Below are 26245 nucleotides of genomic sequence, written 5' to 3' on the forward strand. Positions count from 1 at the left end.
ATATATATATACACACACACACATGTACGTACGTACGTACGTACGTACGTACGTACGTACGTACCTACATACACACTCTACCGTTCCAAAGTTTAGGGTCACTTAGAAAATTCCTTATTTTTGAAAGAAAAGCACAGTTTTTTCCAATGAAGCTAACATTAAATGATTCAGAAATACACTCTATACATTGTTAATGTGGTAAATGACTATTCTAGCTGCAATCGTCAGGTTTGTAATGCAATATCTTCATAGGTATAAAGAGGCCCATTTCCAACAACCATCACTCAAGTGTTCTTATGGTACTTTGTGTTTGCTAACTGTGTAAGAAGGATAATGGATGGTTAGAATACCCTTGTGCAAGTATTAACATACTGAACAGCTGAAAACAATTTGGCTGATTAGAGAACCTATAAACCGGACCTTCCTTTGAGCTAGTTGAGAGTCTGGAGCATTACATTTGTTGGTTCCATTAAACTCTCAAAATGGCCAGAAAAAAAGAACTTTAATGTGAAACTCGACAGTCTATTCTTGTTCTTAGAAATGAGGGCTATTCCATGCGAGAAATTGCCAAGACACTAAAGATTTCCTACAACGGTGTGTACTACTTGCTTCAGAGGAGAGCACAAACAGGCTCTATCCAGAGTAGAAAGAGAAGTGGGAGGCCCCGCTGCACAACTGAGCAACAAGACAAGTACATTATAGTCTGTAGTTTGAGAAATCGATGCCTCACAGGTCCTCAACTGGCAGCTTAATTAAATAGTACAAGCAAAACGCCATTGTCAACGTCTACATTGAAGAGGCGACTCCGGGATGCTGGCCTTCAGGGCAGAGTGGCAAAGAAAAAGCCATATCTGAGATTGGCTAATAAAAGGAAAAGATTAATATGGGCACAAGAACACAGATATTGGACAGAGGAAGATTGGAAAAAAGTGTTATGGACAGACGAATCCAAGTTTGAGGTGTTTGGATCACGCAGAAGAACATTTTTGAGACGCAGAACAACTGAAAAGATGCTGGAAGAGTGACTGACGCCATCTGTCAAGCATGGTGGAGGTAATGTGATGGTCTGGGGTTGCTTTGGTGCTGGGAAAGTGGGAGATTTTTACAAGGTAAAAGGGATTTTGAATAAGGAAGGCTATCACTCCATTTTGCAACGCCATGCCATACCCTGTGGATAGCACTTGATAGTAGCCAATTTCATCCTACAACAGGACAATGACCCAAAGCACACCTCCAGATTATGCAAGAACTATTTAGGGAAGAAGCAGGCAGCTGGTATTCTATCTGTAATGGAGTGGCCAGCGCAGTCACCAGATCTCAACCCCATTGAGCTGTTGTGGGAGCAGCTTGACTGTATGGTATGCAAAAAGTGCCCATCAAGCCAAACCAACTTGTGGGAGGGGCTTCTGGAAGCATGGGATGAAATTTCTCCAGATTACCTCAGCAAATTAGTTGCTAGAATGCCAAAGGTCTGCAATGCTGGAATTGCTGCAAAGGGAGCATTCCTTGACAAAAGCTGTTTGAAGGGGAAAATTATTATTTCAAACAAAAATGTTTTTTTCGAATCTTGTCAATGTCAGGACTAGATTTTCAATTCATTCAGCAACTAATGAGATTAATAAAAGTATGAGTTTTCATGGAAAACACAAAATTGTCTGGGTGACCCTAAACTTTGGAACCGTAGTGTGTGTGTATATATATATATATATATATATATATATATATATATATAATCAAATTTTTCGAAATTAGCGCACCATGCACTTTAACACTTTTTCATATTTACTGTATATGTCACAATGTCTATTGAGCAATTTTTCTATCTTTCATGTTAATAGTGCACTTACACTTTGTAATTTCCAGCCTTTGCTGGCATATTTCACTCAACCTGCACTTCGTTGCATGCACCGTGTCCCAAACTTTTTCTCTTCTCTCCTCCTGGCTGTCATCCTGCTTGTGTTAGCGTGATGTGTGGCTAAGCGCCGGCCCACTCACGTGACCGAGATTAGGACGCTCATTCCGGGATGGGTGTTGCGATGACAATGGGACGCGCTGCATGCGCGTGTGTACAACTATATTTTACTGATAGGCAGCCGTGCAGTCATGTGACTGGAACGTCTTACTATAAATACCGAACTGAGACCATAGTTAGGCCACGCCCCTGAGGAAGCGATACTATTTGAACATGAAACGCACGTCAGGGTACGTGGCCGAGGTCAAGGCGAGACAATCTACGGAGATGGTTAATTATTCCCTGTTTCACTAATATGATGTTTGTGCATGAACAACAGGCATACAGAGCAGGGCCGCCATCAGGGTATTACTGCTCTGACTGGCGTATGGGGCCCGGTGGGCAGAGGGGGCCCGCATTGGGCCCCGTCTCTTCTGCTCATCGGGCCCTTGCCCCAGCGGCAGGCTTCTCTCGGTTTGCCGTGCAGGCCTGCATGGCAATGGTTAAAGCCTCCAGCCAATCGGAGGCTGGCAGCTGACATCAGCGTGCATCGCCGGTGTATGACGTCATTGTCATTCGTGGGCGAGTGCGCGCTGAAACGCCGGGAGGGATCTCCGCCGCAGGAGCGTGGCCAGGTAAGAAGAAAGGGTTTTTTCTATTTTTTTTTAAATTATTTTTATTGAAAGCGGCAAGTCGCAATGTTTCACCGGCAGGATGGAGACACATGGACCATGTGTCTCCATGCAGCCCGGCGCAGAATGGAGAAAGGGGGCAGAATTGAGACACGAGGCAGATTGGAGACACAAGGGGAAGAATGGAGACAGGTAGCAGAATGGAGACATGGGGGCAGGATTGGAGACACGGGGCAGAATGGAGACACGGGGGCAGGATTGGAGACACGGGACAGAATTGGAGACAAGGGGGCAGAATGGAGACACGGGGGCAGGATTGGATACACAGGGTCAGACTGGAGACAGGGGGCAGAATGGAGACACAGGGCAGATGGTAGACACGGGGCAGGATTGGAGAGACGGGGGCAGGATGGAGACAAGGGGGCAGGATGGAGACAAGGGGGCAGACTGGAGACACTGTGCAGGATGGAGACACGTTGCAGCTTGGAGACATGGTGCAGGATGGAGTCAGATGGAGTAGGAATATGGGGGCAGGATGGAGACAGATAGGGCAGGATCATGGGGTAGGATGGATACAATGGAGACAGATGGGGCAGGATCATGGGACAGATGGGGCAGGATGGGGAGATCATACGGGGGCGGATGGAACATCACATGGGGCAGGATAGAAGAACATATGGCTGGAGCCAGGAATAAGACACACAGGGGCCAGGATGGGGGATATTATTACTATAGGGGCTAATTAAGGGATACTATTACTGAAGTGATGTATTTATTTTATTTTTTGAGTATACTGTTTTAAATGGGGGGGGCGGTCCTTTTCTTTTTTATATTTTATAGTAGGATAAAAAAATAACTGTGTGTATGTTTTATTATAATTTAAAAATCAAATTGATTTGATTTTGTTGAAGTTTTTATATGTTAAACCAATTTTCTTACGGTTATTGTGATATTTTCTCATTTCAATCTTACGACCATCTTTAATTTTATTAAAAGCATCAGAATATTCGTTTACAGAGTTGAATGTGGATTTAAATTTAAAGCTTGTATGTATGTACTGTGTGGTATGTTCATTGTTTTCATAACTAGCCTCTTTTTTGTTATTATTTGAAATACTTTTTTCAAAAATAATTGTTTAGGGCTAAATTCTGCATGAATTTTATGAAATTTATTGTGGCATGTAGGGGCAAATTTTAAACTTTTCTGTAACAGACTTCATTCGGCATTAGTTGGATTGTGTTTGCTTAAATTAAATATTTTTTTACCTGTATCCTTGGGGCGGAATGAAGTTTTTAATCTTCTTTTTTTGGTAAATTTCCCCCCATACATCCCCTTTTTGTCTTTTTTGGTTTGTCTTTAGGACATTTTTTATTTTTTTTATTTCTAGCAATTCTTTTTTTATTATGATTATTGGGATATTTATCTTCGTTAACTGTTTTTTTTTTTAAAGATGTTCTAATTGGCATGTTGAATCTAAGTGATCTATCTTATCGTCAGGTTTCTAAGACATCTAAATTTTCATCTTCCAACATTTCAAATCGATTGTGTGTGGTAATGGGATCTGGTTGAATAGGTGCAAGTGGTGAAGTGGAGATTGCTCCATGAAGAATCATCCCGTACACCATCGCTACTGACCACGAGCAAGATAAGGAGACTCTGCACGCTATCGGTGCAGGGGGAAAGCCATCTAATAAGGAAGGCTTTCACTACCTGAGAAATAAAAAAACACAAAAGTGGGGATAATAACTTCATGGTAATTAATTGGTGTTTATTAAGTTCTGTTAGAAAAAGGAAAAGTGGTTTTAAAAAAAAAAGTCATTTAAGAAATGTTTATTTAATTCATACGTGTCAATTTATTTTTTTGCATTTTCAATTTATGTTTTTGCATTTTCTTTCTCGTTCTTCTTTATCATGTGATGGCTTGATTTTTTTTGTGTGTGATGAATTCTCATTTTCAATTTTATTTTATCATACAACAAACTGAAGAATTTTGCAATTACTGTTTGGGTTCGGAGTTCATTGTGTTGTAAAAATTGCCTCTAACATGATTCTCCAGGTCAGAACAATTACGGAGATGCAAAACTTGTAATTTTGCAAAAAAACAAATAAGTTAGTATAAGTTGCCATTTATTGAGACTCCTAACTTTCCTTTCCGTCAGTGGAGCTGTATGACGGATTGTTTTTTGCTTGTTGAGCTGATATTTTCATTGAAACAATTTTATTGTTTTGACTTTATTTTTTTCAGGAGTGGCAATAATATTTGTAAGCACCTTGGGGATCCTAAACCCGCAATTACGTGAGCTCTTCTATATACTGAAAATTATGTCATCTATGAAGCTCTGCATTTTTGTGTGGAAAAAACACCATTTCATTTAGTCAATTTAAAAGTTAGCAATCAAATTTTTCTGCCAGTCCGATCAGACATTAATATTCTGTGTTACAGATCCTAATGAGATTATCACACAATTCTACAATCCAGTATTTTACCTAAGATAAAAATAAAGTGTGCAAATACCCTGCAGTAAATAAATAGCAATAGTGCATGAAAATAAGATATGGCACTTGGTTAACATAATTGTGATTAGAAAAAACAGTGTGACCAGTATGAACATGCACCTATATGTTACATACAGTACATACCAACTTATATTCTAGTTCATTTCTTTAGGTTTTTAATCCAACGACTGAGAATAATCTGTGACTTCTCTGCATTTAGTGGTCACTACTCACCTGTGTGGTTATCTGTAGGAATCTCCTCCTTACACCACTCATCACCCCTCACATATGTCTCTGTAGTATTAATATGGGGCAGATCTTTACCCTGAAAGAAATGTTGCAAAAGTCACAGACAGATGGAGAAGTTATGTGAAATGATTGAGAAGAACAGAAAAGATGAAATAGCTGCAGGTCTCCTGTATAAATCCAACATGTTGACTTCTAACTGTAACCAGGAGTCTCCATAACCATAAAAAGAAAAACGTGAGAAGTTTCCAGACAACATCTAATGTCTATGATCAGCTTTATCCTGTCATCTCTACCAAGTATAAAACATACACTGAATGGTCCCATTATTAGAGACACCCGTCTAGTAGCCCGTTGGACTCCTCTGGTCTTCAGAGCCTCAGCAAATTATTATTTTGTCAGTTCTAGTAAGTGTTAATCCTTCTACATGAATATTGTCCCTTGATGACAGGATAGGTTTTTACAGTTGCCACAATATAGATGGAGGTGCTGACTTGCCCTGAACAACCCGTTCTTACTTGTAATGCAGACGTTCCATAGGATTAAGATTTGAACACAATAAGGCACGGGTAAGCAAGAAAAAAATGTATGGTCCTGTTCCGAGAAGCAATCCATGACTTTACAACCATTGTGGCATCAAGCATTGTCCTGTCATAAGTGTCATTCTGCCAGAAAAGGATGAACTTAGTTGACCACTGTGGACAAAGCCTAGGTAAGCTCCTGTGCTGAAGACTTGTTTATTTGTACACCCTAGTTGTAGATCCAGTGTTGTATTCAGCTGCAGGACATGACTGTGCACCGCCTGTTCTTAGATTGACTCTTGATGAAAGCCTCTGACTTCTTTAATTGATGAGTTCCTTGTATTCATAGGATCTGTTTTTCCTGGATGTTTTTACTCAATCACAACATTCTCAGTATAATCTCACCCACCACCACTGTATGTAATAAATGGTCAAAGTCGACCAGATCACTTTATGTTCCCATTATACTGTAGATTCACATTACAAATGTCCACAGAAGAGTGATCACTGGATTTCCTGCTGCACTCTGGAGTCACTGGTCACATTTCTATTCACGGACGTTTACAGTTTTTACAGTGGGTACGGAAAGTATTCAGACCCCTTTAAATTCTTCACTCTTTGTTTGATTGCAGCCATTTGGTAAATTCAAAAAAGTTCATTTTTGTCTCATTAATGTACACTCTGCACCCCATCTGGACATGTGCAGTGTGTTTGGGTAGAACTGGATTAATGCATTGATGTGTGTCATGTGGCAAAAGGAGGACACATACAACATTTATAAACATTACGTGCTAAACTTGGAGAATTATTTTGTTCGTTATCATGTGCCATTCACCATTGTGCATATAATATACAGTATATATATAATACATTGTGAAACCCGATTAATCTTTTATAATCACCCTGTATATAATATCAGGATGGGGGGGTACAGGCTGGTTCAAATCTTGCACCAGGACCCATTAGACTCTAGTTACGCCACTGCTGGGAAGATTTCATAACACCTTCTTTCCATCTACCTGATAATCCTGAGGAACATTGGGATCTTCTTGTTTACAGTCCTGTGGAAGAAGAGGACGGGGACATCTCTCTGGTGTTGTCCTCTCACTGGATAGAACTGGAGGAAACACATACAGGGACTGAATTCATTCTTTACATACAGATAATTATAGGCCGTGTGTATTTAGTCCTGTCTATTACCTGGTGATGTGAGGGGCTGGGGAACCTCCATCATGACGTCCTTGTACAGATCTTTGTGTCCTTCTAAATACTCCCACTCCTCCATGGAGAAATAGACGGCGACATCCTGACACCTTATAGGAACCTGAGACATACAATGATACGATCATCCCCCCGATCCCTCCTTAGTGTTATTGTATTATGTCCCAGCATTCCCAGCAGTGTCACCTCTCCAGTCAGCAGCTCAATCATCTTGTAGGTGAGTTCTAGGATCTTCTGGTCATTGATGTCCTCATTTCTCAGGGGGTGAGGTGGAGGCCCCGTGATTGGGCTCAGGGGTCTTCCCGATCCCTCAGACACAGGGGCCTGACTGCGCTTACTAGAGGTCTTCTTCACTACTGTGTAATCCTGGTTATGGAGAGACACATTAATAAACCTCACTACAGACATTCCCAGAGTCCTCACCTCTCCAGTTCTGTCCATCTGTTATTCCCATAGATAAGAATGATGTAATGTGACGTCATCAGAATCTCTCACCTCTCCAGTAAGCCGGAAGAGGATCTCTAGGGTGAGGTGTAATATCCTCTCCGCCATCTTGTCCCTGTCCCTATCCATCCTTGTAGGGTCACTCAGGAGAATTCTCTTATATAGAAGATCTCCACTGAGAGGATCCGATATTGTGGGGACCTGACTGGGGAGAAGATGACGATGTAACATCATAAAGATCCCATGTAAGAAACCTCCGGAGCTGTTACCGGCGTCACATGATCACTACATCCAGTCATGGCCCCGTCCTGCCCCCGGTATATCACACAGTCCCATTATAGAAGAAATCTATAATACCTCTCTATATTTTTGGTCCAATAAGTTATTATGCTCATTCTTTTTAGTACGTCCCGTATAACACACAGTCCCATACTGAGATTTTTCACCGGCTCAGCACTGAGGGGGTTACTGCCCCCTGCCCCCGCCCAGTAATAGGGAATCTCCAGCACCTACCTCCACCTGCAGAGCCGCACACCACATATATGGCTGTTCTGTATGCACAGGACCTGGGATGAGATCACAGGAGGGGAGGAGTCAGGGGTCTCAGTGTATGCAGGACTCTGTTGTGTTGTGCTGGTTGTCATGGTGCTGGATGAGGGGAAGTGTCTGTGTGGGGTCAGGAGGGGTTTACAGTGTGGATGTAGCAGAGCCGTGTGTGTACGAGGTGTACGGAGTGGAGCCATGTGTGTACGAGCTGTACGGAGAGGAGCTGCGTGTGTACGAGGTGTATGGAGAGGAGCCGGGTGGGTACGGAGCGGAACAGTGTGTGTACGACATGTGCGGAGAAGTGTTTACGAGGTGTGCGGAGCCGTGTGTGTACGATGTGTACGGAGCGGAGCCGCGTGTGTACGAGGTGTACGGAGCGAAGCCGCATGTGTACGAGTTCTACAGAGTGGAGCCGCGTGTGTGCGGAGGCGGGTGGGTACGAGGTGTACGGAGTGGAACAGTGTGTGTACAACGTGTGTGGAGCAGTGTTTACGAGGTGTGTGGAGCAGTGTTTACGAGGTGTGTGGAGCAGTGTGTACAAGGTGTATGGAGCGGAGCTGTGTGTATACGAGGTGTACGGAGCGAAGCCGCGTGTGTACGAGGTACGGAGCTGAGCCGTGTGTGGAAAAATATGTGTCAACAGGCCAATGGCCCCAATTCAGAAGGACCTGTTCACACATATTTTTCCCCTCTGGACACATCACTAAGATGTAAGTACTACCTACCTACATGGTATTGTCAGGTCCTCTATGGACAGTCACAGCATTAAAGGGAATCTGTCACCCCAAAAATCGTATATAAGCTGCGGCCACCACCATCAGGGGCTTATCTACAGCATTCTGGAATGCTGTAGATAAGCCCCCGATGTAACCTGAAAGGTAAGAAAAACAGGTTATATTATACTCACCCAGGGGCGGTCCGGTCCGATGGGTGTCGCGATCTGGTCCAGCACCTCCTATCTTCATGCGATGACGTCCTCTTCTTGTCTTCCTGCCACGGCTCCGGCACAGGCGTACTTTGGTCGCTCCAGGTGGTCTCTAATGCCTAGCTTCTCAACTCTCAGCAGTATTCCTCAGCTTTACAGTTTCTCTAAACCAACTTACGAATCTTGGATTCAGCCACAACGATTTTGTCAGGGTCGTCACATAAGATATAATAATGCCTACTTGTTGACTCTCGTACCCAGCGGATACAGAACGTAGCTGAAAGTATAATTTACATGAGGCAGAAAAAAAAACAGAAAAGGTACTTTTGTCCCTGTCGAAACAATCTAGCAACTTTACCTTGAGCTCATCCATGATGCTCTCTAGGTTTAAGTCCTTTGTAACAGCAGAACCTGTGAGCTATTGGTGTCGTTTGATTACCACATACTTCACGGATAAAGGCTGAAGTTGAGAGGCCAAAAGGTTTACTGGAACCATGCTGATGACTCACAATGCACTAATGGGCTGGCTATAGTGTTATTAACGTATTCACATTCACACCAGGGAAAAGCCGCACCTACACCCAACTGATCTCTGAACAGACTAGACAGGCCGTAGACCCACAGCTAAAAAAAACACGTACCTCGTACCTGAGTCCCTAAAGGGCAGTCAAGGGGTTTCTCTTACCTCTTGAGGATCCAGAGGGGAGGCTGCAACACACTACCAACAAGGTAGAAAGAAAAAAGTATGAAGAGAAATACAGTGGGTACGGTAAGTATTCAGATCTCTTAAAATTTTCCACTCTTTGTTTCATTGCAGCCATTTGGTAAATTCAAAAAAGTTCCTTTTTTTCTCATTAATGTACACTCTGCACCCCATCTTGACTGAAAGCCCCCCCCCCCCCAGAAATGTAGACATTTTTGCAAATATATTAAAAAAGAAAAACTGTAATATCACATGGTCATAAGTATTCAGAACTTTTGCTCAGACACTCATATTTAAGTCACATGCTGCCCAATTCCTTCTGATCCTCCTTGAGATGGTTCTACTCCTTCATTGGAGTCCAACTGTGTTTAATTAAACTGATAGGACTTGATTTGTAAAAGCACACACCTGTCTGTATAAGACCTCACAGCTCACAGTGCATGTCAGACCAAATGAGAATCATGAGGTCAAAGCAAGGAATTGGCCAAGGAGCTCAGAGACAATTGTGGCAAGGCACAGATCTGGCCAATGTTACAACATAATTTCTGTAGTACTCAATGTTCCTAAGAGCACAGTGGCCTCCATAATTCTTAAATGTAAGAAGTTTGGGACCACCAGAAGTCTTCCTAGAACTCGCCGTCCAGCCAAACTGAGCAATCGTGGGAGAAGAGCCTTGGTGAGAGAGGTAAAGAAGAACCCCAAGATCACTGTGGCTGAGCTCCACAGATGCAGTAGGGAGATGGGAGAAAGTTCCCCAAAAGTCAACTATCACTGCAGCTCTACACCAGTCGGGCTTTTATGGCAGAGTGGACCGATGGAAGCCTCTCCTCAGTGCAAGACATATGAAAGCCCACATAAAGTTTGCTAAAAAACACATGAAGGACTCCCAGACTATGAGAAATAAGATTGTCTGGTCTGATGAGATGAAGATAGAACTTTTTGGTAATAATTCTAAGCGGTATGTGTGGAGAAAACCAGGCACTGCTCATCACGTGCCCAATACAATCCCAACAGTGAAACATGGCGGTGGCAACATCATGCTATGAGGTGTTTTTCAGCTACATGGACAGGACAACTGGTTGCAATTGAAGGAAACATGAATGCGGCGAAGTACAGAGATATCCTGGATGAAACCTCTGCCAGAGTGGTCTGGACCTCAGACTTGGCCAAAGGTTCACCTTCCAACAAGACAATGACCCTAAGCACACAGCTAAAATAACAAAGGAGTGGCTTCAGAACAACTCTGTGACCATTCTTGACTGGCCCAGCCAGAGCCCTGACCTAAACCCAATTGAGCATCTCTGGAGAGACCTGAAAATGGTTGTCCACCAATGTTCACCATCCAACCTAACAGAACTGGAGAGGATCTGCAAGGATCCCAAAATCCCGGTGTGAAATACCTGTTGCATCAATCATAAGAAGACTCATGGCTCTTCTAGCTCAAAAGGGTGCTTCTACTCAATACTGAGCAAAGGGTCGGAATACTTATGACCATGTTATATTTCAGTTTTTCTTTTTTAATAAATTTGCAAAAATTTCTACGCTTCTGTTTTTTCAGTAAAGATGGGGTGCAGAGTGTACATTAATGAGATAAAAAATGAACTTTTTTTGAATTCACCAAATGGCTGCAATGAAACAAAGAGTGAAAATTTTAAAGGGGTCTGAATACTTTCCTACAACTGGAGTTTACCCACCAAGGTAAACCCTTAAGGTTAACAGCTGAAATTCCTATGTATACATCTACTAGAAAATATAGCCAGCAAGGAAGTGCAGAGAAGGGAAACTATATAAAGTCCCACCCTGAATGCGATAGGAAAAAACAAAATTGAAAAATGGAATCACTTGGAAAGGAGAAAATCAAGCATAGAGAATAACAACGAAGGAGAAATCAGCTTTTGTCCAGGTAAGGAAAAGAGCCATAGCTCAACAGGCAGGAAGAATAAGGACATTAAAATAGTATTTCCCCTTAATCACATGGCTTAATTATTTATGAGTTTATTATTGTCCTGAAAATCTTTTAAGGCACTCAATTACTCTGAATTTAAATAGGCCGATTGTCTTTTGGCAGTATTTGCTAATTTGTTAAGGTCACTCTGGAACCATGTTGACTAAAGTATTGACGTTATGACACTGTGAGGAGGAGTGGTTTTGCTCTTGGGTTTAATACCTATCAATCACAATATGTACTTTAAAATTAATACATTTTATTCCTATTATTAACCAACATAATAAAAATAAAATTTAAATTTAGGTCTTTAGTGATTCTTTTTGCCTTAGGCAATTTGTATTGATTTACACCAAGTAGTGGCACAAATTTGTGTAATAAGACTAAATATCAGTTTGTGCACGATGGGAATATATGGGGACGGTACTGGAAATGTGAGAAGTCAAATGTGTCTTTGTTGTAATCTCTGCAGATGACTTGTGTCCGTAGAAGTTGTTGTTTTGGTCTGGGCCACATGGCAAAGACAAGAAAAGTGAACAACTCCATCAGAAAGAATGTCATTTGTAAGTCACGATCTATAACTATACTATTATCTCCTATATGTTGTACAGCACTCATTTACCAATATATGATCACCATATGGCAGTAATATCACGGTTGGTCTTTGTATAGTGATTTATTTTTAGTAACACCATTGTCATCAGCTGAGGTTTCCCTATGCACACTATTAGGCTGCGCTAACGTAGTTGCAATCAGGGTTACCTGGATAAGGGGCACCATGAGCTGAACCCCTGAAGCTACAACTCTGGGTAGATCCTAATGCCAGTATGTGTTCTGGACCCAATTGAATAACTTGAATAGCATTCCCCAGTCTACGTCTAATGACACACACAGTTAATTCTTTGTCCTCTTTTTTCTTTAAGTCCAGTGACATTCGCATAAGCTTTTCATGGGCTCTCCCAGATATACGCCTCTCAACCTACACTGCGCATTTGACATTTAACCATAAAAATGAACTGGAGTATAAGTTGGTATGCATGCAAAAATAAGAGCATGTTCACACAGGCCACTGCACAGACAAAGCCTAACACAGAAACAAAGATAAACTTCTACCCTGCTGTAAGTGAATAAGTAAAAGCAATTATGCATATAAATAACATAGGGTGCTTAGAAAACACCATTTCTGATTAAAAAAAAAAGTATAAAAGCCATCCCACTAGCGTCAAGATTCCTATTTGGTGGGTATCCATATTCGGGACCCAGGCCTGCTTGGCCCTCATTCAAATTGACGATACTTTCACACATGGGAAAGTTTTAAAACTAGAGTTAGGACCATCCTGATTTGGGTACAAGCTGGTGGGATGGCTTTTTACGCTTTTTTTTTACCAAAAAGAGTGTTTAATACCCCATTTTATTTATATGCACTCTTGCTTTTACTTATAGCAGGATATATGTTAATTTGTTTCCCTCTTAGATTCGCATTTGACATACGCGGTGATGGGCAACTTATAGTGCAGGCGTAACCACTTCACAGCCCCAAATCCCTAAGTATTCGGTGATTAACTGAATAATGCTCCTGACTTGTGACATCTACAGGCCTTCTGTTGGGTAGACTATCGTGCAGGCACAGCCACGTCTCAGCAGGAAGCCCAAAAGAGTTCAGCGATTAATGGTAGGACGCTCCCGACTCGTGACATTTATGGGCCTTCTATTGAACAAACAGATGTTCATCTCAATAGGATAGGATTGATTGATATTAGGTATAGTTAATGTGGATTCCCTGAACTTGGACATTATAAGAGGAGTGCGCTGATAGGTTTAGACCAGGGGTGGGGAATCTTTTTTCTACCAAGGGCCATTTGGGTATTTATCCCATCCTTCAGGGGCCGTACAAACTCTGCCCACAAAGTACATCCTGACTCTGGCACTGGTGTCAGGACGTAATGTTTCATTGCTCCTCTCTGTTGCGGTAACCCCATGACACCTATTGAGACCTCTTAGACATCATCAGTAAGGCGAGGTATCATATTCATTTGTCTTTGGATATCTAATATCCGTTCAGAGGGTTCTAGTGTTCCTAAGATATTTATAATATCTGATCTTCTGCTGCCTGACCCTTTGGACTGTGTTCTGACTATCACATTGTCTTGCCCTTTTGCATTGATCCGCTATCCCCTTGTGTTTTGACCTTTGGACAGTGACCTGATTTACACCTTTGTCTTTTTCCATTGGTCATCTACTGTACGTGCTCTCTTGGTACTGACTCCGGAACATGTGATTTTTCTGCCTCACAGTCTGTCTGTGAGTAGTGACAGTACTAGACTAAACTAGTAGTAACTATCTAAAGATCTTGTCATAGTGCAAACTATCAATGGCATAAAAATGTTTACATTAATAATTAGAATTAAAAAATATGAATTCTTATGAAGCCAGACTTAACATTCGGGATCAGAAAAGAAAGTTTGCCATTTTAGGGATGATTCGTTAATGCATTATGGCTTTGCTTATAACCCTTCCTTTCATTCATACGTTCTCCCATTCATCAGGTGAACTTCAGGGAGCAGCACAGCTGAGTTTAGCTGTGTCACCTTATAAACTCTTCAGTCAACTCTTCTCTTCTCATAGCACTGTCAGCTCTGCTACAGCCCCTTCCTCCACACTGTTTTGAGATTAATCACACTTAAGTTTGTTGTGATGAAATCACATTTTGAGCACAAAAGATGTAACTGTTAATAGTGATACATTTCCTCACAGATAATTTGGGGAAGGGGCAGTACAACACAACTTACAGTGCGAGGAGTGGAGGAGAGCTGATTCTGGAGTGTGGTACCAGAACAGCATTATTTTATACTTGTTCTCTTTAATTGTTGCACAAATCAAAGTTTCAGTAATTCTTGCCCAAATAGTTTGTCAGGTAGGAAGAGATCTCCCATTTAATTATATACATATGTTGGGATGCCAGAGAAAATAGGGAGTCACTTATCATGTAGTTTAATTTTATATTTTATTTTGGATTTTAGCCCTTTAATAGAAGGGCATCCCCTACATATCTTCTCAAAGGGGGTGGCGAGAGAGACATAAGTAGAGTTAAGAAGGGAAAGAGCAAAATGCTTTATCTCCTTGAGTGAGAGAGGTACTACTAAGTTCACACTAGACGTTTTTGCAGCGTTTTCTTGATGTGTTTTTTAATGCAAATTTTCAGGGGGGTTTCACAGCACCAGCAAAGTCTATGAAATTTCAGAAATCTCATTTTCTTTTGTCATCAGGATTTTGTGCTTTGTATGCTTTTTTTGCACAATGGAGCATGTCACTTCTGTCAGCATTTTTCACCCATTGACATGAATGGGTGGAGAAAAAAAAGCTGAAAAAAAGGTGCCAAAACCTGATTCTATAGAATAGGACATTTTTTTCAACACTAAACTTTATGATGCAAGAGACAAATCTAGCATGCGAAAACTGAAGCAAAAAACAACAAAAAACGCACCAAGAAAAAACAAAGAAAACATTCTTTTTTCTGTAGCTTCTTTCCTGCCAAGAGATCATGTTTTCCTGCAGAAAAAAGATGCTGCAAAAATACCTAGTCTAAACTTAGCCTACATATGGCTTTTATAGATTTGAAAGGAGAACAGATTCTCATATTGGTGTCGACTTTGTCTCCAAATCAGAACAGGCTCACTGATGACCAAGGAAGAACCATGGCAGAAGCCATGTTCTAGGGGTTTGCTAGATGACAAAGAAAAGAGTCTATTGCCTTTTACAAATACATCTCTGGTAAATTTAATTGGATCCAGTAAGACTGTTGAAGGGCGGGGAAAGGCTAGGTCATGGGAAGGCGTTACTTCTCATAGCAGGGAAATAGTGTGAACATGTGAGACAAACAATTTTTGTATTTCAGTTTATTTGTTGAATGAGAGGGGGGGGGGGGGAATTCTGCATAGGCAGAAGGCCCAAAAATATTTCTTTAACTACATATTGGACTGGTATTGTCTACATACTAAAACTTGCAAAGCATTTTTTACATTCTGAACATGAATATGGCTATTCCCTTGTGTGAGATCTCTGATGTTTAACAAGTAGGTGTTTTCGCGTAAAACATTTCCCACATTCTGAACATGAAAATGGCTTCGCCCCTGTGTGAGTCTTCTGATGTGTAACAAGACTTGATTTCACTGTATAACATTTCCCACATTCAGAACATGAAAACGGTTTCTCCCCTGTATGAATTCTTCGATGTGTGACAAGATGTGATTTCTTTGTAAAACATTTCTCACATTCGGAACATGAAAATGGTTTCTCCCCTGTGTGCATTCTCTGATGTGCGACAACAGAGTATATCTGTGTAAAACATTTCCCACATTCTGGACATGAGTAAGGCTTCTCGCCTCTATGACTTCTCTCATGTATAACAAGATGTGATTTCCTTGTAAAACATTTCTTACATTCTGAACATGAATATGGCTTCTCACCTGTATGTTTTTTTTGATGATTAACAAGTCTTGCTTTCTCTGTAAAACATTTTCCACATTCTGAACATGAAAAAGGCTTCTCCCCTGTGTGACGTCGCTCATGTGCAACAAGATTTGATTTTTGTGTAAAACATTTCCCACATTTTGAACATGAAAATGGCTTTTCCCCTGTGTGACTTCTCCAATGTTCAACAAGATAACATTTTAGTGTAAAGCATTTCCCACACTCTGAACATGAATATGGCTTCTCACCTGTGTGTCTTTTCTCATGTTTAAATAGACTTGATTTAAATGTAAAACACTTTCCGCATTCTGAACATGAAAAAGGTTTCTCCCCTGTGTGACTTCTCTCATGTGCAACAAGATACGATTTTTGTATAAAACACTTCCCACATTCTGTACATGAAAATGGCTTCTCCCCTGTGTGACTTTTCTCATGTTTAAGAAGACTTGATTTAGCTGTAAAACACTTTCCACATTCTGTACATGAAAATGGCTTCTCCCCTGTGTGACTTCTCTCATGTGCAATAAGATTTGATTTTTTTGTAAAACATTTCCCACACACTGAACATGAATATGGCTTCTTTCTTGTCTGAGCTTTTTGATGTTCACCATCAATTCTGTTATTTTTGTTTTGCATAATAGTCTGTGATGAATCAGAAGACAGAAACTTTTCAAAAATATCAGATGGTACATCTTTACTGTGAAGGGCTGAGGATAAATCTAGGATATTGTCATGGTCTTCACATGTATCTGGTGTGATAGTATGATCATGTGCGGTCAATTCTGAAAATGTAAGATGTATCCCCGATCGACTGGTGAAATTGTCTGCCAAGAATAAAACAGAAATTAAAACATAACCATGAAATTAGATTAATAATTATAATACTTAGACTTTCTATAACATTTCAATGGAAATTGTATTAAAATTCAATTAGGAACTGATGAAGGCACTGCTGGCAACAGAAGATATCAAAGCAGGGGCTCATACATTATGTTAGACCATAAGGTTTGTGCTCTTTTCATCTTGCACTTCGCCACTTTATAGGTCCATGTTTTACTGTACCTGTCAACAAAGTTTTGTGAAATATAAAATATTTATTTATATTTAGTGAAATATTCAGTGAAGACTAATAGAGGTTAACCTCCAAAAAGGTCCTCAAAACTATCCCACAACATTCACTTCCCATATAACAAATATGGAACCAACAAACAACAATGGAGAAAAGGTTTATGTAACAATATACAACACTGATAACAACATCGAAGTGCGGAATGAAACACACAAGCGACACATGTGCTAACCACATTCGGATCCTTCAGACAGAATCTGAAAACCCATCTTTTCCGGAAAGCCTACAGCCTGCACTGACCCCGCTGCCTCCCCATCACTACCGGAGATACTGCCTCACCAACACCGGAGCTCCTGCAACCCTCAACCTATTGTCTCCTTCCCCATAATCCTGTAGAATGTAAGCCCGCAAGGGCAGGGTCCTCCCCCTCTGTATCAGTCTGTCATTGTTAGTTTGTTTACTGTGATATCTGTAACTTGTATGTAACCCCTTCTCATGTACAGCACCATGGAATCAATGGTGCTATATAAATAAATAATAACCACTAAAAATACAGCAAACTAGTCTAAGCCCAAAGGGGATATATATATATATGCGCGTGTGTTCTACCAGTGGCAACAGAGCTTCTATTAGCACAATATTTTCAAAACACAGCCCAATAAAACCTGTTCAGAAATTGCAGTAACCCCGTCACTCCCTAGTGACCATCAATACATCTTTTCACTGACCTGCGATATAAGAGACTAGCATCCCCCAATAATTGACAATCCAGCAGTTATCAGCTGTACAGTATAGCTGACAACTTTATGCATCAGCCATGATCAGTGTTAGCACTGACTAAAGCCGTTTAACCCCTTAAATACTGCTGTAAATAGTGACCACAGCATCTAGATGGTTAAAAGAGTGTGGGGGCTCCCTATTTATCCCTATCGGTACCCTGAGATCTTAATCGAGTGGTCCTGATGTTTTCAATGGCAGTTCATGACCAAATAAAGGCCTTAAACTCTGCCGGTAATAGTGGCCTGTTCAGAAGTTATCAAAATTTAGATGCTAAAAATAAACTTCTTAATTCCTGTCATACCACATTGTATTAATTCCTGAAAAGTACCTGAAGGATTAATAAGCTACCTGAAAGCAATTTTGAATATGTTAAGAGGGACTGTTTTTAAAGTGGTATCACATTGGGGATCCTACATAATGGAAACCCCCCAAAAATCACTTCTAAACTGAACAGGTCCCTAAAAAAAATAAGTTTAGTAAATTTCCTTGAAAAAATGAAAAATGACTGATACATGACTTGTTAGAATTCTAACAAAATAAAACAACATTTTGCAAATGGTGCTGATATAAAGCAGACACGAGGGACATGTTATTTATTAATTAATTGTGTGGTGTGACTACTTGGATTAAAGGGGTAATTATTCAAAGTTCTAAAAATTTTTGTTAAAATTTCTGATATTTTTATAAAAACTGAAAATATCAATATAAATTTACCACTACCATAAAGTGCAATGTGTCATGAAAAAACAGTCTCAAAATCAATAGGATATGTTTAAGCATTCCAGAGTTAATACCACATAAAGTCACAGTGGTCAGATTTGAACAATTTGGCCCGGTCACTAAGAGGTTAAGAACGCAGCCTATATTTGATTTTGCATTTACATTTTTTCCTTCTCATTCTCAGAGAGGCCACTTTTTCAATTTCCTGGCAATATAGCTATCATGAGGGCAGTTGTTTCTCTTTTTTGCAGTACGAGTTGTTTTGTATGACGCCATTCACCTTATCGTATAATTTAATGAAAAACAGGAAATAAAGAAGCCAAAAGTGGGGAAAATCGGTAACTACACTTAATGGTAATTTTGCTTCATCAAACCATGACAGACCCAATATATGCCCACCATTCTTCATTGTTCTCATCCACTATGTGTTGAAGGTTTATATGTTGTGATGCTGGCAGAAAAACAATAGCTTAATATTTAAGTGTTTATTTAATTCCTTTGTGGTAATTTTCCTTCTTGCAGTTTCAGTTGAATTTTCTTTCTTGTCCTTCTTCCAAGAACCACAACTTTCTTATTTTTCCATGTGATGGCTTGATTCTTTTTTTTTCTGACAAATTCTCGTTTTGAATAATAAGTTAATCATACAACAAACTGGAAAACAGTAAAATCAATTTTTCCATTGTTGCTTCGGTTTTGAGTTCATTTTACTGTAAAAATTACCCGCCAACATCATTCTCCAGGTCAGAAGAATTACAGGATTGTATAAGAAAAATATTGGTATCTGTTGCCATTTATTGAGACTCATAACTTATTTTTTCATAATTGAAGCTGCGTGGTGGATTGGTTTTTCTTGGTGAACTGATATTTTTAGTGAAACAATTTTATTGTTTTTTACCTAATTCTTTCAGGACTGGCAGCAATTTTTTTTAAGCACCTCGGGGGACCGAAACCTGCAATAACACAAGCTCTTTTTCTGTATTTTTGTGTGAAAAAAAAACACCATTTAATTTACTAAATTTGAAACTTAGCCATCCAATTTTTCTACCAGTCAAATCAAACATTAATATCCTAGCATCCGATTTACATCCGATTGCACATGAGCTTTTACATAGAGCAATTCTCTAAGTCAATTACACATCCTTTTCCAAGGAAATATTCTTCAAAACACACACACACATACATACATATACAGTTGTGCTCAAAAGTTTACAAACCCAGGCAGAATTTTTGCTTTCTTGGCCTTTTTTAGAGAATTTGAATGATAACACCAAAACTCCACTCACGGTTAATGGTTGGGTGAATCCATTTTTTCAAACTACTGTTTTTTCTCTTTTTAAATCATAATGACAACCCAAAACATCCAAATGAGACTGATCAAAAGTTTACATACACCATTTCTTAATACCCTGTATTGTCCCCTTTAACATCAATGACAGCTTGAAGTCTTTTGTGGTAATTGTAGATGAGGTTATTTTCTCAGATGGTAAAGATGGCCACTCTTCTTGGCCAAAAGTCTTCAGTTCCTGTAAATTCCTGGATTGTCTAGCATGAACTGCACGCTTGTGATCTCCCCAGAATGGCTCAATGCTATTGAGGTCAGGAGATTGAGGTCAGGAGACTGAGATGGCCACTCCAGAACCTTCACTTTGTTCTGCTGTAGCCAATTACAGGTGGACTTGACCTTGTGTTTTGGATCGTTGTCATGTTGGAATGTCCAAGTATGTCCCATGAGCAGCTTCCGGGCTGATGAGTGCAAATTTGCCTCCAGTATTTGCTGATAACATGCTGCATTCATCTTTCCTTCAACTTTGACTAAGTTTCATGTGCCTTTGTAGCTCACACATCCATAAAACATCAGTGATCCATCTACATGCTTTACAGTAGGAATGGTGTTCCTTTCATCATAGGCCTAGTTAACCTCTCTCCAAATGTAACGTTTATGGTTGTGGTCAGAAAGTTTAAATTTGGTCTCATCACTCCAAATTACTTTGTTCCAGAAGTTTTGAGGATGGTCTCTATGCTGTTTTGCGTATTGCAGGTGAGATACTTTATGGCATTAGCACAGTAATGGCTTTGTTCTGGCAACTCAACCATGCAGCACATTTTTCTTCAAGTGCCTCCTTATTATTTATCTTGAAAAGCCACACCGCTAGTTTTCAGAGAGTCCAGTATTTTCAGCTGATGTTATTTGTGGGTTTTTCTTTGCATCCCCAACAATTTTCCTGGCAGTTGTGGCCGAAATTTTTGTTGGTCTACCTGACCGTGGTTTTAGTTTTACACAGCCCATGATTTTCCATTTGTTAATCACAGTTTGAACGCTGCTGACTGGCATTATCAATTCCTTGGATATCTTTTTGTAGCCCTTTCCAGTTTTATACAGTTCAACTACCTTTTCCCGTAGATTCGTTGACAATTCTTTTGCTTTCCCCATAACTCACAATCCAGAAACGTCATTGGCTGGATGAAAGATGCAAGAGTCTGTCTGGATCCCAGAAACTCACTCACTCACTCAAAGTTCATTTTTTCTCATTAATGTACATGTGGCACGAAAGGAGTTCATGTACCACAGTGGTGCTGCCTTCCTCTCGGGGAGGGTAATGCTATGCCTGGAGACAGGAGGGATCCCTTTGGCAGGTAATCTCACATTCAACACATTCTGACTCTAGGCCTTAAGGAGGAGCTCAAAATCCGGTTTTAGGGGATCTTCCCTGATATACATCCTGGTCTGGAGGAGTTAGTTAGTCTGGTAGAGACAAGAGACAGTGAAGGAGCAGAGAGGAACAGAGGAGCTAGAGGAGGGCTGCGACTGGGCACCTCTAAGGAGAGTGCAGAACCCGGGCACCGGGAGCCAGAGGCTGTGTGGAACTGCAGGTCCCACAGCAGAATCGGAGGGCAGGAAGCTAAAAGCAACCTGCCCACATAAAACCTGAGTTACAGCAGCATTCCAGAGCCCGGAGTCACCGTGTAAAGAGACCCCAGAGAAACGGCTTAAGTTGCCTACTGTGCAGGTACTGTCACAGGGCAGGAGAGAAAGAGGACCTTGCCAGGACACTTCAGGCAGCAAGGTACTAATAGTCAGTGCAAAGTGGAAGGCTCCCAAACTGGCCTGTCAAAGGGCTTTCTACCTGTCTACCTGTCTTCAGCCTCCTGGACTCAATCTGCACCTGTTGCCGGTACCCAGTACAGGCCTCCGGGACTTCTCTGATGGAGAATAGAAGGTACAGTTGTAGACAGTCCCAGTCCCGGCAATCCTTCTCTACCAGCTTCTTCAACATGGCAGAGTGTATGTTAATGTGAGAAAAAATGAACTTTTTTTAAATTTACTACATGGCTGCAATGACACAAAGAGTGAAAAATTTAAAGGGGGTCTAAATACTTTCCGTACCCACTGTATATATTCATGTATTCTATGTTTATATATCTATTCTATTCTAACCTGTCAGTGTGATTTTACTGTACGCGGCACATGAATTGCTGGCTTTTCAAAGGACATCGGTGCATAAAAATTGGACAGGTGCTGTGTGATTTTTCCTTGTACCCATAGGCTTGCATTGGCGAGACTAGACCGAGTCTTGGTGACAATCGCAGCATGCTGCAATTTTACACGCACGCCGAACACGGCTGAGAAAATAAATGCTGATGTGAGCTGCCCCATAGATTAACACTAGGCAGAGTGCTATGCTATGTTTTCTCGCGTTGCACAGTGTGATTCCGGGCTTATATCTACAATCCAGTGACTGAAGAAAAACAGAAAACTGAGTATCCATAAATCTGGGTGTCCGATTGGGACCCTGTGACTCTCTGACACTATTCACACTAGGTAGGTTTTAACATTAGACAGTGTAGTTACTGTCCCAATTGGGTACACCTTGCCGCGGTGGAACAGCTTTATGCTTTTTTTTTAATCAAAAACAGTGTTTACTAAATACCTTATGTTAATTATTTAATGCACTTGCTTTATTTTTTACTTGTTTATTTTCATTACGGAATATGCACAAATGGTTCTTTGGTTTTGTTTGAATCCAGTGACTGAGAAGAATCTGTGAATTATCTACAGTGTTTAGTACTCACCTGTGCGGTTATCTGTGGGAATCTCCTCCTTACACCGCTCATCACCCCTCACATATGTCTCTGTAGTATCAATATGGGTCAGATGTTTACCCTAAAACAAAAATTGCAAAAGTCACAGACAGATAGAGAAGTCGGAAGAAATGAATTAAAAGATTAGAAAAGATAGCTGTGGATCTCCTGTATAAATCCAACCTGTCGGCTCCTAATTGTATCCAGCAGTCTCCATAACTAGAACATTTTGAGAAGATCCAGACAACATCTAACGTCTACCATCAGCTTTATCCTGTCATCTCTACCAAGTATAAAACGTACACTGAATGGTCACATTATTAGACACAAATCTACTAGCGCGTTGAACCTCTTTTGGTCTTCAGAACCTCAGCAAATTGTTATGTTGTCAATTCCAATAAGTGTTAATACTTCTGCATGAATATTATCCTTTGAGAGCAGGATAGGTTTTTATAGTTGCCAAAAAATGGAGATACTGACTTCCTCTGAATAACCCGTACTTGCTTGTAAAGCAGAATAGGATTAAGAGCTGAACAATTTAAGGGCCGGGTAAGCAAGAAAAAATGTACTGTACTGTTCCTAGAAGCAATCCATGGCTATAAAACCATTGTGGCATCGAGCATTGTCCTGCCGTTAGTGTCCTTCTGACAGAAAAGGATGAACTTAGTTGACCACTGGCCACAAAGCCTAGGTAAGCTCCTGAGCTGAAGAGCTGTTTCTACGGACACTATAGTTGTAGATCAAGCATTGTATTCAGCTGCAGGACATGACTGTGTGCTGCCTGTTCTTAGATCGACTCTTAACAAGCGCTTCTGACTTTTTTAATTGATGAGTTCCTTGTATTCATAAGATCTGTTTTTCCTGGATGTTTTCCCTCAATCACAACATTCTTAGTATAATCTCACCACCACTGTATGTAACAAATGGTCAAAGTCGACCAGATCACTTTATGTTTCCATTATACTGTAGATTCACATTACAAATGTCCACAGAAAAGTGATCACTGGATTTCCTGCTGCACTCTGGAGTCACTGGTCACATTTCAATTCACAAAAGTTTCTATTAAAAAAGTTTCATTGTCTTTAATAAATCGACTGTACAGTGTATAACACTGGTGGATAAAACAAGACTGAGGACTGAGAAGCATAGTCACAACCGGGCCCGTGCGGGTGGGGGCCCAGCTGATGTCAACGCAATCTTCAACTGCATATGCGTCCGTGGACACACATTCAGCTGAAGTGTATTGCGGCTAAGAAACCCGTCAGGTCAGTACGCAGCAATATACACTGCCGGCCAATCAGAGGCCAGCAGCTGACATCGGCATGCACGTGACTGGGGTCACATGGCAGTCTCGTCATGCGGTCCTGTAGCTGAAACGCTGAAATCAGCTGACAGCTTCTGAAGAGATCACCGTGCGGAAGGGGAGGTAGGGAAGGATGGGGATATGTATACCAGGATGGGGCCAGAATGAGGGAGATATACAGGGTGATTATGAAAGATTAATCTGGTTTAGCATTCATATTACTGCAAAGACATGTTTGACCCGTTTTTTAAAAATAACTTATCGAAAGGTCACATCTCAGAATTTGAGACTCGCTTGTGACTCACCAGATGGCAGGGCAGCATCAGATCCCAAAATTTCGACTATGCAAGAAAATAGCCCTCCTGGTCTCCTGATCTGACAGTGTGTGACTTCTTCCTTTGGGGGTATGTCAAAGACATTGTTTATGTGCTGCCTTTATCAACAACACTGGATGAGCTCAGAGATCGCATTACTGCCGCTCTAATGACCATCGACGGGGACATGGTGCAGCGTGTTTGGGTAGAACTGGATTAATGCATTGATGTGTGTCATGTAGCAAAAGGAGGACACATACAACATTTATAAACATCATGTGCTAAACTTGGAGAGTTTATGTTTGTTATCATGTGATATTCACCATTGTGCATGTAATACATTTTGAAACACGATGAATCTTTTATAATCACCGTGTATATAATACCAGGATGGGGCCTAGATGAGGAAATATATACCAGGAATGTGCTCAGGATAAGGGACATATATACAAGGATGCGGACAGGATGAGCGTCATATATACCAGGATGAGTTGGGGGGCCTGCTCTAAATCTTGCACCAGGGCCCATCAGAATCTAGTTACACCACCGCTGTGGAAGACTATATAGCACATTCTCTCCATCTACCTGATGGTTCTGAGGAACATTGGGATCTTCTTGTTTACAGTCCTGTGGAAGAAGAGGACGGGGACATCTCTCTAGTGTTGTCCTCTTACTGGATAAATCTGGAGGAAACACATACAGGGACTGAATTCATTCTTTACATACAGATAATTATAGGCCGGGTGTATTTAGTGTTGTCTATTACCTGGTGATGTTAGGGGCTGGGGAACCTCCATCATGACGTCCTTGTACAGATCTTTGTGTCCTTCTAAATACTCCCACTCCTCCATGGAGAAATAGACGGCGACATCCTGACACCTTATAGGAACCTGACACATACAATGATACCGTCATCCCCCGATCCCTTCATAGTGTTACTGTATAATGTCCCAGCATTCCCAGCAGTGTCACCTCTGCAGTCAGCAGCTCAATCATCTTGTAGGTGAGTTCTAGGATCTTCTGGTCATTGATGTCCTCATGTATCAGGGGGTGAGGTGGAGGCCCCGTGATTGGGCTCAGGGGTCTTCCCCATCCCTCAGACACAGGGGCCTGACAGCGCTCACTAGAGGTCTTCTTCACTACTGTGTAATCCTGGTTATGGAGAGACACATTAATAAACCTCACTACAGACATTCCCAGAGTCCTCACCTCTCCAGTTCTGTTCATCTGTTATTCCCATAGATAAGAATGATGTAATGTGACGTCATCAGAATCTCTCACCTCTCCAGTAAGACGGGAGAGGATCTCTAGGGTGAGGTGTAATATCCTCTCCGCCATCTTGTCCCTGTCCCTATCCATCCTTGTAGGGTCACTCAGGAGAAGTCTCTTATATAGAAGATCTCCACTGAGAGGATCCGATATTGTAGGGACCTGAATGGGGAGAAGATGACGATGTAACATCATAAAGATCCCATGTAAGAAACCTCCGGAGCTGTTACCGGCGTCACATGATCACTGCATCCAGTCATGGCCCCGTCCTGCCCCCGGTATAACACACAGTCCCATTATAGTCACATACAGAGATTTATCACAGGCTCAGCACTGAGGGGGTTAATGTCCCCTGCGCCCAGTAATGGGGAATCTCCAGCACCTACCTCCACCTGCAGAGCCGCACACCACATATATGGCTGTTCTGTGCGCACAGGACCTGGGATGAGGTCACAGGAGGGGAGGAGTCAGGGGTCACATGATCAGGGGCCTCAGTGTATGCCGGACTGAGTGCGCTGTTAAAGTTGGGGGAAATTTATGTGTGGGTTCCAGAGGGATTTATAAGGCATATATAATAGTTAAAGCGTGTATGGAGAAGCTTTTTGCCAAG

General features: G+C 41.2%; 1 protein-coding gene across 1 annotated transcript in view; it reads right to left on the bottom strand.

Annotated features, from left to right (window-relative positions):
* Positions 1-25793, bottom strand: part of LOC143768162 (uncharacterized) — a 75670-nt gene extending 49877 nt beyond the window's left edge. Inside the window, 15 exon segments of the mRNA XM_077256851.1 lie at positions 5314-5404; positions 6866-6963; positions 7047-7170; positions 7254-7433; positions 7563-7712; positions 9161-9259; positions 9341-9400; positions 9668-9700; positions 15115-15179; positions 15626-16924; positions 22741-22831; positions 24952-25049; positions 25133-25256; positions 25339-25518; positions 25648-25793. Coding sequence (XP_077112966.1) covers positions 5314-5404; positions 6866-6963; positions 7047-7170; positions 7254-7433; positions 7563-7712; positions 9161-9259; positions 9341-9400; positions 9668-9700; positions 15115-15179; positions 15626-16924; positions 22741-22831; positions 24952-25049; positions 25133-25256; positions 25339-25518; positions 25648-25725 — 2770 coding nt within the window. The 5' untranslated portion in view covers positions 25726-25793.
* Between the last annotated feature and the right edge of the window lie 452 nt (positions 25794-26245).

This window comes from Ranitomeya variabilis, chromosome 4, assembly GCF_051348905.1.
Source record: "Ranitomeya variabilis isolate aRanVar5 chromosome 4, aRanVar5.hap1, whole genome shotgun sequence".
NCBI classification, from domain to species: domain Eukaryota; kingdom Metazoa; phylum Chordata; class Amphibia; order Anura; family Dendrobatidae; genus Ranitomeya; species Ranitomeya variabilis.